Source organism: Leptonotus elevatus, chromosome 20 (assembly GCF_054856555.1).
Source record: "Leptonotus elevatus isolate MCC_2025b chromosome 20, RoL_Lele_1.0, whole genome shotgun sequence".
Lineage (NCBI taxonomy): Eukaryota > Metazoa > Chordata > Actinopteri > Syngnathiformes > Syngnathidae > Leptonotus > Leptonotus elevatus.
The window spans coordinates 16,162,586-16,177,791 of NC_141258.1; the positions used below are offsets into that span (position 1 = coordinate 16,162,586).

The following is a 15,206-nucleotide window of genomic DNA, read 5'->3' on the forward strand; positions in this document are numbered from 1 at the left end:
GATCATTAGGATCTGCTTCAATGCCCGTTGAATACTCCTTTGTCAACCCGCTCAACCTCCCTCAATAACAATGGCTTCACTCTCTCTGTCCTTAGGCGTGCTCCCAGGAGGCCTGCTTGCAAGACAATGAGACATTTTCAGTCAAGGACCATAATCTCCCTGAGCCCCTCCTACGTTATTGTTCCTCCACCAATCCCAATTCCATTGCTTCACAGCTAGGCCACAAACTTAACAGTGCCCTGGACAACTGTCAGTGCAGACCCAGCCCAACAACGTCACTAATGGACAGCCACCATGTTGTTACTTCAACAAATAACTGGAGAAGAACGCCTGAGGATGTCAGTGACAAATTTGTCACAACAGCGAGACACCATGGCCGCTCCTCCTCAGCCATCAGTGCACTCGACTTTCATTTTTTTAACCACAATGCTGCCATCGCGTCTGCAACTCCACCATGCAAAAGTAGCCTGCCAGCCTCTGGTCACATTCTTACTGATTCCCTTTGCCACCAAGCATTGTCAAACTGGTACTGCTGCCAAGCTGAGGTTGCTGAGCACCCGTCCCCTCGCCATAGCAGCATACCTCAGGATTGTTTAGAAGTGCCGGGATTTTACTCTGGACCTACATATTCTGCCATTGTTTCTTCAGAGACCGAAAGGCGACATCATCAAACTGATGCAGCTTTTCATGAATCCTACTTGCTTGGGGAATGGGGTCATATTTCAAATCCAGTAAGAATGTCATGCTCAGAGAGTTTGCTGGCAGCGTATGCAACGTATGAGTATAACTATGGCCGCTCTGTTGAAACACTAGAAAAAGCCTCTGCAATTGTCCCACTGTGTTCAGAGAGTTCTTCCATGTTTAGCCAACAAAAGCATCAGAAAGCCACAGAAGGGAATGAACACCAATTCAAAAGACCCTTCCCTCTAACAGTATCCTCCACGATGTCTCCTTGTAATAGGCAATCAGGTCAGCAGGTAGCTGAACCCCAAACAAGGCAAATGACAGATGAGATGGTGGGTGACAAAAATGGCAGCCCATCAATGTCTTACGAAAAGCACCATCTCCTCCAACATGCACAGACTTTAAGAGAGTCAGTCAACTGTGGCCCCCACTTCAGCTGCAGTCAAGACAGCAGAAACAGTGCTTCCACCAGTGAAGAAATGGTGACACATGCACAATGGTTTACTACCCTACCTGCATCAGAGGACATAACTCATATTGGGTGCAATAGAGATACCATCTCCCCAGTGGCTCTCAAACCTCCAAAGCCTCACAGAACCCCTGCTCAAACTCATACAGATCCCCAGTCGCCTGAGTCCTCTTGTGGAAACCCCTCTCCTGTCTTGGTTGGTCCTGGCTCCAGTCGCAGCACGAATGGCAGCCTGGCGCAGCAGGCATACAACTCCCTGTCCTCCATTCCATTCATAGGTTTGTGTTAATTCACTAACTAGACCTTTGATCAGAAAGTTGTCAGTCATATAATGCTCTCTCAAATAAAAAAAATCCATTGGAAACCATATGTTACTATATTAACAGACAATCCCCAATACTGTTTATACATACGAGTCCATAACTATAAAGGTAATAGGTGTGCAGAGTAACAACACCACCAATGTCCCAATACAGCATTTCTGCCATAATCTGTGTACTTTATTTCGGGAAAATCTTTGGCTGAATTTGCACTGCATGGGTCAAGTGATGTCATTTGAATATGCATCATGCTAGTGAAAAGAGAAACATGCATTGAATTCTTCACAAATACATATAAAGTCTAGTCCAAATTAATTCCTCTGGCAATATGTTTTGGGTTATTGTCATGCTAGAAGCAGTGGTGTAAAACTACATCATGTAAGTTAGTTAGGACTAAGTATTAAAGTAACTTGGCTAGCGTTATTTAGACCTAAAAATAAGGGAAGAGGGGGGAAGCTTCATAGACACTGAGATTATCTCTAGTCTGGGAATTTATTAAAGTTACATTTATCTAGCAGTCTGCATAAAAGTCTTTGCAAACTGGGTTAATTATACAATTACTGAAACTAACAATCACGCGGTTTCCCTACATTTTTATAATAGGGTTAAATTGCTAACGTTACATTTCCTTAAGTTAGCCAAGCTGACACGTACAATTTAACTACAATGCGACAAAGTCCTCCTCTCTACAGTCATCTTGCCATTAGTTTAAAACAATGATTCATTTGGAAACGACTCTAAAACTTACCACATTTTTAACCAATCTTCATCACTGATACCTATATTGAATTCAGTTTCCCACTTGTCTTTAATTTTAGGTGTGGTGACTCTTTTGTCATTCATTAGTAATTTATTGGGACGAGATAATTCTTAGGCTACTTTAAAACAAATATTTGTTAGTCATAATTAGTGTCACCCTGCTCTCATTCCCAGAGGAAATCCCCTGTATTTGTTTTTTGTAATGATCTCTCATCTGGAGGTAGCGAAAAAATCTTGTTTCTGTAGATAGAATTTACGTGAAAATAGATTGAAAGTGCTGTACATTTCAATATTCCGCAAGAGTACACCATGCTGTAATTAAAAAACATCCATTCAAAATGTCTAATGTAGCCCTTTAGGATTTAGGAACACAACTTTAAGTGCAATACATTCTTATTTTATACATGGTCCATGTGTAAAATAACAAGGTATTAATGGCTTAAAGTTGTGTTCCTAAAATCTAAAGAGCTATATTTGATATTTTTTGTTAAATGTTGTTGTTTTTTAAATGGGCAAAAGTGTTTTATAAAATAAATGAAGACAAAGTTCTATTTATCTTTTTTTTAAATAATGAAAAGACCTCAAAGTGTAATTTAAGGCTCATTGCCTTCATTTAATGGAGAGGGAATTACAAATTAGCCTTGGTCCAGAATATTGAAAAAGAATTAAAGCCAGGTACCACCTGTCAAACTTATTTACAGCTCCCAGCCAGGTACTCATTGCTAGTGCTAACAGGTAGCTGCTAGCCACTTATGTCGGAAACTTCTGCCGCATCATACAGTGACGGCGTAATTAATTAGCAGTTTCTTAGCGTCCTAAATTAGCGATTGAGTGTGAGTTCGGGATAGCATTGTTGATCGCAACTACAATGTCAATCAAAACTACGATAAAGAAATCTTAAACGTCTAAAAGGGAAGTCAAGCCACGACACCGGCCAACAGCTATTTGCCTTGCCGTCAATGTATTACAGGGTTTCTTCGAGTTACGGACAAGTTCCATTCCAACGCTGGCGATGTAACCCGGATTTCGACTTAAATCGGCTTTCACTGTTAAAGTCGATATTTACATCAAAATTCATTAATAAACACTATATACCGTAATTAAAAAAAACATATATGCGCCAAAAGGAAGATGACGGAACCAATATTTCGTGTTTTGCACGGGCATTCATTGCTGAAGGACGGCAAAGCGGAGCTAATAGAAATGTGACGTTCCTAATTGCGAGCCGACCTGCTCGATAGACGCCCGTTGCTGGAGGTAACAACACAACTTTGAATAACTTTAAAATTGCGTGATTACTGTGGGAAACTAACAAAAAAGAAGGTGCTACGGACGAGGCACAGGTGTCATAAAGTCAAGACGCCGTAGCTTGGGTACATCATAACTTGAGGACTCCCTGTATTTGGTCAAATTTATTTTGAAGTTAGCTTTAGCGTAGGCGGCGTGTTACGTTGAGTATGTTTCCAGTTTCCTTGACATGTCTGAATGGTATCGGGACAAGAGACAGAAAAAAAAATCCTGTATCATTAATTTGAGGGCTAATTACACCCCAAGTTGCCCAAATGCTCCCATTCATGCGACTTATGTGATCCACACAGGTTTTCTACGTCCTCTGCTGCTATTATAGTTAATGTGGACTGATCATGTTGCTTTTATGTGAATGCACACTTTGTTTTTTCTTCCACTAACCAATCCGCGGATCGCGCTCGATCCGAACAGTGGGGCCTGATCCGAACCGACCACGTATCAATGATTATCCGTTGCACCACTAATATGCATATATATATATATGCATATATATATATATATATATATATATATATATATATATGCATATATATATATATATATATATATATATATATATATATGTATATATATATGGTTTCATTAAATGAAGTGCATGAAGTGAAATACTGTACACAATCTTGCTAACACATTAATGGTGCAAGCGGGGAAAAACTAAGTAAAAAGCAGCGATTAAAATGGTTAAGTATTAAGAGATTGTTCAGTCATTTTGCTTTTTATGCAAATTGATGTTGGTGACTCGCTGTGATTGGCTGTTAGACAGGAAATGCAAATCAGTTGTTACTTTTGTTTTCCCGTCCAGTACATCAGTTTTTCTATTTGATAAAAAAAAAAAAAAAACTCAAAACACAAATCAAAGTTTAGTTAATTGTCATTATCTTTACTACATAGAGACAAAGGTTCCAGGTGAATTCAATCAACAAATTGAACTCATAAACGGTCACACCACTCTTATTTAAGTGCAACTACCCATACTTAATTTTTACTGCCCTATCTGATGTCAGTGTCTTGATGCTGTTCCGTGACCGATAAGAATGTGAGAATATGCTTAACCTGAAAAAGATTTGGGATGTGGGTATGATTAATCTATTTTTTTAACTTGTGTTTTACTATAATATATAGCATTGTATCTGTTGTGTCTTGTTTCACCCATCTTACTTTTATTTTTGTGGTGTATTATCAGGCAGTATCAAAGTACGCCGCTCTTCTTACCTGCTGGCCATTTCTACTGAGCGATCGAAGTCTTGTGATGAGGGTCTTAACACCTTCAAAGAAGAAGGCCATGTTTTCACGTAAGGCTGGACACGAGACATTCAAAGCTGAAACATTTTGTGCCAGGGATTGTGTGTTTTATGTGTCGGATGCTCCGCCATCATTTAAATCAACCATCTATCTAAATTAGTGTTGATAATATTGAACCGCAGAACATGAAATAATTTTTCATAACAATGAAATACTTGATATTTGTACTGACCATTAATCAAGATTACTACTTTCACAACTTAGCACAGAATCAACACGGCAGAGAAGTCATTGTTTATAACAATATCCACAGTCCGGGTTTCGAGAAATAAAATTCACACATATACCAATCTTTCCCAACACACTTAAAACAAACAAGAACAAATCTAAGTAAAAAGCAATGTTTAGAATTGAGAAATTTAGAGATTGTTGTGCCCATTCAGCTTAATAAATATGATTTAAATGAATGAGCCGTCACTTGTCTGTAAATAAATAAATGGTGTCTGCCATTGGTGACAATAATAATAATGTGTGAGTCAATCAGGTTAAAATAAAATATTGGCTACAAACAAGCGGGCAGCCACTGAAATTTTGTATGCTGATACAAAAGTGTATGCCTAACTGTAAACCTTAAGCTTGCAGGCATTGTTTAAAAGGCTTTAAGCCTTAAGTAACAAAATGACAGGTGCACTTTGTGCCGTGTTTAACTGCTCTAATTGAATTTATAGGCTTGAATGTTGGTGTGAAAAACACCATTGCAAAGCTCCAAGTTCACTCAAAGACAGAAAGAAGATATGTGGTTATAAACCTCCTTTTTATTGTATGACTGCTTTCAGCAGTTACACTGAGGTTATTCCGATTCGTTATTTCGCCTCACTTTTTCGGCATCGTTCAACACCCACGTACAACATACGATTTACAATTCCAATTTCAACTTGCCCCAAAAATTCAGGCCACCCGGGCTCATATTTTTCTCATTCAACATACATTTTTCACACAATTTAACATTTAGTATGAAAGTTCTCCCATTCATTTTCAATGGTACTGACTGACTGAAGTCAGTATTCCACTCATCATCGTTCACAGATGTTTGGTACTTGTGCAAGTAACCAGGAGGTTGGGGGTTTGAATCCCACCTCCGACTGTATACTGCAAATTTTTTCATGGACAAGTGATATGCATATATACCTACACCTTATGATTTCACTTAAATTATTAAACGCCTAATATCCTCATTCAGCTTTATTGATAGCTTTCAGCATTATACCACAGTATTCAATATAATTATGCATTGTTTCATTACTTTTTTGTCACTTACAGTTTTATTAATGTTATTAGTTTTTATAAATTTTCAAACAGTTGCACACTATCAGCACAAACACAAACCATAAACAAACAAAAAAGGCAACAAGAAAAGAAACAAACAAAACTAAAATAATATGTCTTGGGCGTCGACAACCAGTCTTATCATATTTGTTCACTTGTCGTCCTTTTTTCTGAGAGAGCTCAGTATTGTTCATTCGACGTATCATCTCTCTCTCTCTCTCTCTCTCTCTCTCTCTCTCTCTCTCTCTCTCTCTCTCTCTCTCTCTCTCTCTCTCTCTCTCTCTCTCTCTCTCTCTCTCTCTCTCTCTCTCTCTCTCTCTCTCTCTCTCTCTCTCTCTCTCTCTCTCTCTCTCTCTCTCTCTCTCTCTCTCTCTCTCTCTCTCTCTGTGTGTGTGTGGGTGTGTGTGCGTGCGTGCGTGAGTGTGTGCATATGTATGTGCTCATTAACTCACCTAAAACCTATTAAAAATCCCATACCATCCACCTAAACCGAATACTTCAGAATCCCGCTCGAGTCGTGAAGTTGTCAGGAGACTCGAGGAAGGATCAAAAGAAAAAAAGAAAAGTGAAATCCAGCACTGACCAGACATAACCTACTACCCACTGAGTTACCAACCAGAATCTTTCACCAACCATCTAAATTCCAACCAATTAGGGAGACCTCAAGAGATCAAAGGAAAGACTGAAGAAAAGAAGGAAGGATAGATGAAGCAGGCCTGCCAGGCACCCCACCGGCCCACAGCCCCAGCTCACCCCACGACCCCCCTGCCTCCACCCACACCCGCCACTCACCACAACTCAGCCCCAGCCGCCCCCAGGCAACTGGGTTCCTGACTATAAAAACACAACCATTAGTTACAAATGGCCAAATACAGAAACAGCAATATAAGTTATCGCGATGTGGTGGCCCTCGCTAACAGGCAGAATTAAGTAACCAGATTCATGGCCCGGGTCTCGGTGCTCCAGGGGCCGGCGGGGGTGGCTGGGGTTTGATGTCGTGCCCGCCCCGCTCCGGTGGGCGTCCTGGAACCTCGGGCGGGACCCAGTATCCGGGGGGCGAGCCCTATCGCCCCGCCGGGCTGGTCCCGTATGCCCGCCGGGGTCCCGGTGGGGTGGGTGGGGGCTTGGTGGGCGGGTGCGCCTCCTGCCCCCGCCCGGTTGGGGAGGGCCCCGCTGGTTGCTCCTCTTAACTCACTACACTAGGTTTGCACAATACACTTTTATAGACATATAGGGCACATAACACACTTTGGGGGGTGGGGTAGGGTGGAAACACCGTCTTCACCCTACAACTCCCCTCCAATTTTAATGCACCACACAACTGGGGGGGGGGATTGTGGGGGTGCCATCGGTTGGGGACCACGGTATAGAGCAGTGCTGCGGTCCCCTGTCCGTGTCCCCGCCCCCCCACCCCCTATCTATTTTTTTTAATGCACCACATACACTCAGTAACATGCTTGGGAGGCGGGTGGATCGGAGCGTGGGAATATCATTTCCCTCGGCTCCGGTTCACCTGCTCCTAATTTTAATGCACCCCACACACACACACTTGTGTATACACTGGGTGGGGTCACATTCACGGTAGAGTTCCAGTCGGCGAGCTGGCGGACTCAGTAACAGGGGTTAACTTCCACAAAGAACGCTGGGGTGACGACCGGGGCCTTCCCCCGCTGGGCCTGGGGTTCGGGGGTGTCGGCCGTCCTCCGGTGCCCCCATCTCCCCTTCTGCCCCCGGTGTTCTGTCCCTCCACGCGGCGGGGGGTGGGGTGGGCGCGGCTGCCCTCTCCGCTCCGCTGTCCGGCCCCTCGTCGGCGCCGGTGCCTGGGTGCGGGTGGTCCCCGGGGGCTGGGGGGCTGCCGGTTGGTCGGGGTGGGGTCGGGGGGGGGGGGTTGCGGGGGTGGTGCTTGTCTGGGGGATTGGGGACTTGGGGGCGGCTGGGCTGGGTTGGGGTGGATGGCGGGGGTGGATGGGGGGCGGGGGGTCGTGGGGGGTGGGGGGGTTGGGGGCCGGTGGGGTGGCTGGCGGGCCGGCGGTGCCCCGTCCTGCTGCGTTGGGTCGGGGGCGCGGGCCGTGTTGGGGTGGGGGGCGCTCCTGCTCCTGGGTTTGCTCTCCGGCCGGTGCGGTGGCCCTGGCGGGGCCCGGGGGTCGTCCTTTGGCGCTGCCGGGGCCTGGGGGGCCCTGAGGTGTTGTACTTGCTCTGTCCTGGCGGGGGGTGGAGATTTTCATGCATGCCAGATTCACCACACCAGCATCTACCGAAACTCAGACACAATCTGCTTCCTCCTCAGGTCATTGAATCGGTGGAGGCTGGTGTCTGTGGATCTCACTCGGCTTCGTCTGTCCTTCCTTCCTTCCCTCAGTCTCTCCTTCGGTCTCTTGAGGTCTCGCTGATTTTTTATTTTTTGGGGGATTTGTTGGAATTTAGATGTTTCTTGGGTTGGGGAAGAATTCTGGTGGGTGGCCCGGTGGGTGGTGTCTGGTCGGTGCTGGATTTCACCTTCCTTGGTTTTCTTTGGTCCCCTCGGGTCCCCTCGGGTCCCCTCGGGTCTCCTGACGGCAGTGTTCGGTTTAGGTGAACGGTATGGGATTTTTTCTAATAGGTTTTTGGTGAGCTAACAAATACACGCACGCACGCACGCACACACGCACGCACGCACATACACATACTCACCCACATACAAAAAAAATAATATGTATATATATATATATATGTATGTATGTATATATATATATATATATAAAATAATAATAAAAAAAATAAAGAGCAATGATGATGACATTTCCGAATGAACAATACTGAGCTCTTTATAGAAGAAAAAAGAAAAAAAAAAAAAAAGTAACCAGATTTAGATTAAAATATTCTATATACGTAGACCATGTTTGTATAAATTTTGATATTTGGTTTTTATTCGAGGCAGATATTTTTCCCATTAAAATTTGATTTATGAGGAGGTTAGACCATTGGTCGATATTCAGTAATTGTTGATTTTTCCAGTTAACAAGAATTGTTTTTTTAGCGATAGCGAGTTCAACTGGATATCCTAATATCTTATATATTCCTTCACCAGCTAACTTCCAGAAACCACAAACTTTTGTGCATTTCCAAAATATGAGTGAATGGTCCACATCATCTTACTCCGCACAGCGGTCCGCCAGTTGGGGTCTATTGTTTTGGCCAGACTCCGAGCACTCACACGTTGGTAATCGTGACCCGCCGTTGCATCTTCCGCTGAGAAAACGTGACATGCGATGTGACGTCACTCCCAAATGCAAGAGAAACATTTTCTCCTCAAAATAGACAACAAAATTCTGCATTCTACATACATTATAATATAATAATAAAAAATAGTAACGCACAGCCACTTAGAAAGTAACTTTAATACTGATTTGGAAAAATGAACGCGTTAGATTGCTCATGATTGAAATAAATTAATCAGATTACAATAATGCATTACTTAGTAACGTGTTAGTGACAACACTGGTAACCAAGGCAGATTTCTGTATTTGTTTTTCTGTACGAGAATAAAGTACAATTGCAGATTCACTATAGTAGGTGGCCGTTGCGCTTTCATTGTCAGAGTATGCACAAAGAGTACTAGCTCCTCTGCAGAGGTGTACTTACAACAATTTCATAGCCAAATCATACTATTTATAGTAACAGTTGAGAGTTTACTGCACTAAATGCAAAAATACTTAATTACGTGCAACATTGCAATATTCATTGTTGGAAGTCAGTAATGTTGTCAGTCTTATTTTTGAATTATTATTTAGATATTTCAAGGTGATATTATTTTATTATTTTTTTTAGCAGTTTTTGCTTTTATTCAAAATTCATTTTTAGAACAAATCTTTATTATGATCCCAAAGGAGGACACTTTATGTTGATAATTATTTTTTAATGTACACAAATCTTTATTTACAAATAAGTTCTTATTTAGGTTGTATCTTTTTTTCTTTAATTTAAAAAAAATCTCCAAATAGTTCTAGTGATACGACTACAAATAGAGTTCCAAACTTTTACAAATCAGACACTGATGGTACGGCAGTTTGTTTGTTTGTTTGTTTTTTAATCATAAAGGCTTTGCGCTGGTGAGAGGGTACATGGCTGAAAAAATATTTCATATTGATTACACTTTAAGCAAGTAAAATAAAGAAATTGAAACATTACTTTAATTAATATTTTCTATTGTATTTCTGTCTTTAAAATGGGTCAAATTGACCCACAACATAAGAGGACGATTTACCACAAGATTTTACATGTGTAGTTATGTCCTGCAGGAAACTACCAAAAAGAGTCAAGAGTTTTTTCATTGATGGGGTGAGTTCTTACTGCTGTACTTTTCATTCTTTCATTTTCAGGCAACTTCACACATATTGCTGTGCATTTTGCCTTTTGTTAGATACGCTTAACTGTATTTTGTTTTATAGTCTTTTGATAGTTTGAAAGCCCAAGAAGAGGCACGGTCCAAGCACCACTCCACCTCGGAACTGGGGACCATCACTTTCAGTGACATCTGCAAGGAGGGCTGGCTACACTACAAGCAGATTCTCACAGACAAGGGGAAGGTAAAACACACTGGTCTCAAATTATTGGTAAAATTGGTAAGACATTAAACATGTTTATTTTACTGGGATGCCAAAGAACGTTTTCAGTTGGGAAGTTGCTTAGTGCATTTCCTACTGCTACACTCAGAGTTGATTCCACATTCAGTCGTGTTCCGATGTACGTGTGCTACCGGCCATTGCTCGGCTGGTAACTCGGCAGGTGGTGTGGGAGGAGGGGCCTCCCTCTTTTAGCACACAACCGGTCCTCCCTCTTCAGCCACCTAACATGCCTAATACCGGGTCGAGTCATGAGCGTGGAACGTGACCACCAGGTTTAATGTCTGTGCACATCTACCGATTACTGTTATAAAGACCAAAAGGAACACGACTCAACTCCTAGTCTTTCATTTTCAAGCTTGGCATAATAGGCGGATCCCACAACATGGCGAACAAACACATACTAATCACATGATGGAAAACTATCTATACTAGTGTTGCAAGTACTACTACCGGTACCTTACCAGAAATTTTAGCTCGCAAAAATGACACCATATCCATCCATCCATCTTCTACCGCTTATCCAAGGTTGGGTCACGGGGGCAGCAGCTTTAGCAGGGAAGCCCAAACTTCCCTCTCCCCAGCCACTTCAACCAGCTCCTCCAGCGGTATCCCAAGGCGTTCCCAGCCCCGCCGAGAGACATAGTCTCTCCAGCGTGTCCTGGGTCTTCCCCGGGGCCTCCCACCGGTGAGACATGCCCTTGAACACCTGTCCAGGGAGGAGTCCAGGAGGCATCTGAACTGGATGCCTTAGCCACTTCAACTCCTCTAGCTCCTCTCAACGTGGGGGAGCAGCAGCTCTACTCCGAGTCCCTCTCGGATGACCAAGCTTCTCAACCTGTCTCTAATGCTGAATTCACACCAAAACTGGGGGAATGCGTTTCGGCGGCGCGTTTGCATTGGAGTCGATGTACTTCGCGCGGACCGGAACAAAAGTGCGTGGGGCGGGCGGCACGGAACTCGTGTTTGGAGCACTGGGACGCGGTGCGGCGCAGCGAAATCCGCGTATTCGTGTCGAAAATCCGCACACTCACGTGTTCGCCAAAGTTGAAAACTTTTAACTTTTTTCACATTTTGCCTCACGGTAGCCAATCGGCTTCCAGTATCGGCTACGTCACACACAGCATCCTGTCTGTTGTCACCCCGAGCGCAACAACACGACCAACCGGGACCGAATGGTAAGCAATAAAGTAGCATACAAGTATGGGTAAGTGTATTTACTTGCTGTTGAACTGTACCGAGGTAGCAGCAGTGTTTATTATCCATGTCAAAGTTATTTAGCGCAACTGCCGACCGCCCGATTGCCACTGAAAAAGCGGAAGTGCTATCACGTACCTCAAAAACCTCTTGCTGCTGGAGAAAATAGTGCCCCAGCTGTATAGTCCCAGGAAAGAAGTAGAAGTAGTTGGCGGTGCTCTCTTTTTGTTGACTCGCTAAAGTGCACAGTCGTTGGTCACCAAGGGACACGCTTCCTCCTCTCCGGTGTGCGCGAATGCATGAATGAGCAGAAATCGTTCCAAAAAAGTCTACGTGATGAAATGCTAGCAGTTTTGGTGTGAATGTAGCATAAGGGAGAGCCCGGACACCCTGCGGAGGAAACCCATTTTGGCCGCTTGTATCCGGGATCTTGTTTTTTCTTGTTCTTTCGACCCACAGCTCGTGGCCAGAGATGAGGGTAGGAACGTAGATCGACCGGTAAATCGAGAGCTTCGCCTTTCGACTCCTCCTTCTTCACCACAACGGACCAATACAGAGTCTGCATCACTGCAGACGCTGCACCGATCCGCCTGTCAATCTCTCACTCCATCCTGCCCTCACTCGTGAACAAGACCCCAAGATACTTGAACTCCTCCACTTCGACCAATATCTCATCCCCGACCTGGAGAAGGCACCCTTTTCCAACTGAGGACCATGGTCTCAGATTTGGAGGTGCTGAGCTTCATCCCAACCGCTTCACACTCGGCTGCGAACTGCTCCAGTGAGAGTTGGAGATCACAGCCTGATGAAGCCAACAGCACCACATCATCTGCAAAAAGCAGAGATGCAATGCTGAGGCCACCAACTGGACCCCCTCAACGCCTCAGCTGCGCCAAGAAATTCTGTCCATAAAAGTTATGAACATAATCTGTGATAAAGGGCAGCCATGGCGGAGCCCAACCCTCACTGGAAACAAATCCAATTTACTGCCGGCAATGCGGACCAAACTCTGACATCGGTCGTACAGGGACCGAACAGCCCGTATCAGGGGGCTCAGTACACCGTACTCCCGTAGTAACCCCCACAAGACTCCCCGAGGGACACGGTCGTACGCATTCTCCAAATCTACAAAACACATGTAGACTGATTGGGCGAACTCCCATGCACCCTCGAGGACCCTGCCGAGGGTGTAGAGCTGGTCCACTGTTCCACGGCCGGGACGACAACCACACTGCTCCTCCTGAATCCGAGATTCGACTTCCCGACGGACCTTCCCCTCCAGCTCCCCTGAATAGACCTTACCATGGAGGCTGAGGAGTTTGATCCCTCTATAGTTGGAACACACCCTCCGGTGGTCCCCCTTTTTAAAAAGGGGGATCATGATGTCCCCGATGTCCACGCAAAGCTTTAGAGGCGCGTCAATCACTACAGCCCACCCCCCCCAAGTAAAAAAAAAAAACTAGCGGATTATATTGGTCTACATCTAAAATCATTACAGTGATTTGACTGCTTTAATTAATGCTACTTAGTTGCTTTTTATTCAAGTGTTTGTGTGTACAATGTGTTAATAGTATGGAAGGAGCAATTTCTTAATTACAGAAAACCACCTAGTCTAGAGGTGCGACAACTAATTGTTCAACAACCAATCAATTAGCAAATTAATCAACAAATATTTTGATAATTACTAAATCATTTAGGACTATTGTTTAACTTGTTTTTGGTTCATTCCGTGTGAATTCACACACCCTCCCCAGTGACAAATTGGTATTCACAACGTGGGTGGTATTCACAACGTGGGTGGTATTCACAACGTGGGTGGTATTCACAACGTGGGAGATATTCACCTTGACACACCCAATTTCAACTCACCTTCAGCAATATGGTGCTTCGGGAGCACAAACTCTGAATTTTTGGCGTGTAACCATAACTTGGTAGAAGTTTGAACTGAATCTGATCTTCCTGTTTTCATCATACGATACTGAAGAATAAACACTTAACAAGATTTGAAAGCAATGAAACCGATTAATGCTTCCCCCCCCCCCCCCTTCTAACTGTAGAAAGTTGGTAGCAGTATGCGGACTTGGAAACGCCTCTTTTTCGTGCTTCATTCCCATACGCTTTACCTCTACAAAGACAAAAGGGGGGCTATTCTTCACGGGGCTTGGCCTGGTTCAGGTCTGGATGAGCATCCCCCGATCAGCATTCGTGGCTGCCTGATCGACATTGCTTATAGCGAAACCAAGCGCAAACACACACTGAGACTGATGACACAGGACATCTGCGAGTATCTTCTCCAAGCTGAAAACAGGGACGACATGTTGGCATGGATCAAGGTTATTAGAGAGAACAGCAAGATCGACAATGAGGTCAGATAGGGGCAAATTCCATTCTTGGATAATTAACTCAAAGCTGACCTGTTACAACATTGATTCTTTCCAAATTTCTTTTTTTAGGAAATTGGTTCCTCAAGACAGACTCTTATCAACAAGAAGCTGAATGACTACAGAAAACAGAGGTCAGAATGGTCATCTAAATATAGCAAAACTCAAATTTTGACACCGTTTTAGCGTCTCCACATTTCATCTGGGTATACCGTTGCTAATTTTAGACTTTTTATTTTTATTTTTTAAGACTTATTTTGCACTGACAATAGCCAATCTGTCTTGAAGTTAATGGTCACAGATCTGTTCACTGTGTGCTAGTGTGCAGCTGACTTGCATGCGCTCTTTTTACGCCGCGGAGCCAAGCTCAGATAGCATTACCGTAGCATACATTGTTGCCCGCGGACGCGCACAAACTTCTAGCGGTCCTACACACTTACAAACTGTTTCTCGGTTTACTGGACTGGACCGGGGGACACCGCTGGGGGCGACATATACGCGACACACAAACATACGCACAAAGCCCCCACTCGAGAGCACGCACAGTTAGCCTACTCATCTGCGTGCCGCGGTCTTGGGTTGATGTGTGTCCATGGACAAAAAACTAAATCACTTACTGATTTTTTGTATAAATAAAAGCGCTTTGTGGCACGCTTCTGGAGGTCATATGGACTTAATAGTACCGGTAGTTGGTAAACGAATTGTGGACTTGGCGACAAACTCATCTCTGCAGCAGTGAGCGGGGGAGATATTGTTCCTCAGATGAGTCCAGAGATACAAAGTATATACAATCTCACACCGTTACAGTCCTCATGCAGATTTTGCATACAGGCCTCATCGACATTTGCTGCCAAAATATAGCAGTTTCAACCCAGCATTTTTCGGTGTAAAAGACGTCTAGACATCTAAAGTGGGGAAC

The 15,206-nt window shown here is 43.9% G+C and overlaps 1 protein-coding gene across 13 annotated transcripts in view; it reads left to right on the plus strand.

Annotated features, from left to right (window-relative positions):
• The window catches only part of LOC147157240 (rho GTPase-activating protein 23-like), a 94,427-nt gene that overhangs the window by 51,682 nt on the left and 27,539 nt on the right, over positions 1–15,206 (plus strand). For 12 of the 13 annotated variants that reach the window (XM_086063862.1, XM_086063864.1, XM_086063861.1 and 9 more), the window contains 6 exons: positions 96–1,431; positions 4,724–4,832; positions 10,386–10,425; positions 10,536–10,673; positions 13,964–14,272; positions 14,360–14,421. In XM_086063862.1, coding sequence (XP_085919988.1) covers positions 96–1,431; positions 4,724–4,832; positions 10,386–10,425; positions 10,536–10,673; positions 13,964–14,272; positions 14,360–14,421 — 1,994 coding nt within the window. The remainder of the gene's footprint in view (positions 1–95; positions 1,432–4,723; positions 4,833–10,385; positions 10,426–10,535; positions 10,674–13,963; positions 14,273–14,359; positions 14,422–15,206) is intronic. The other variant, XM_086063869.1, reaches the window with a different exon arrangement.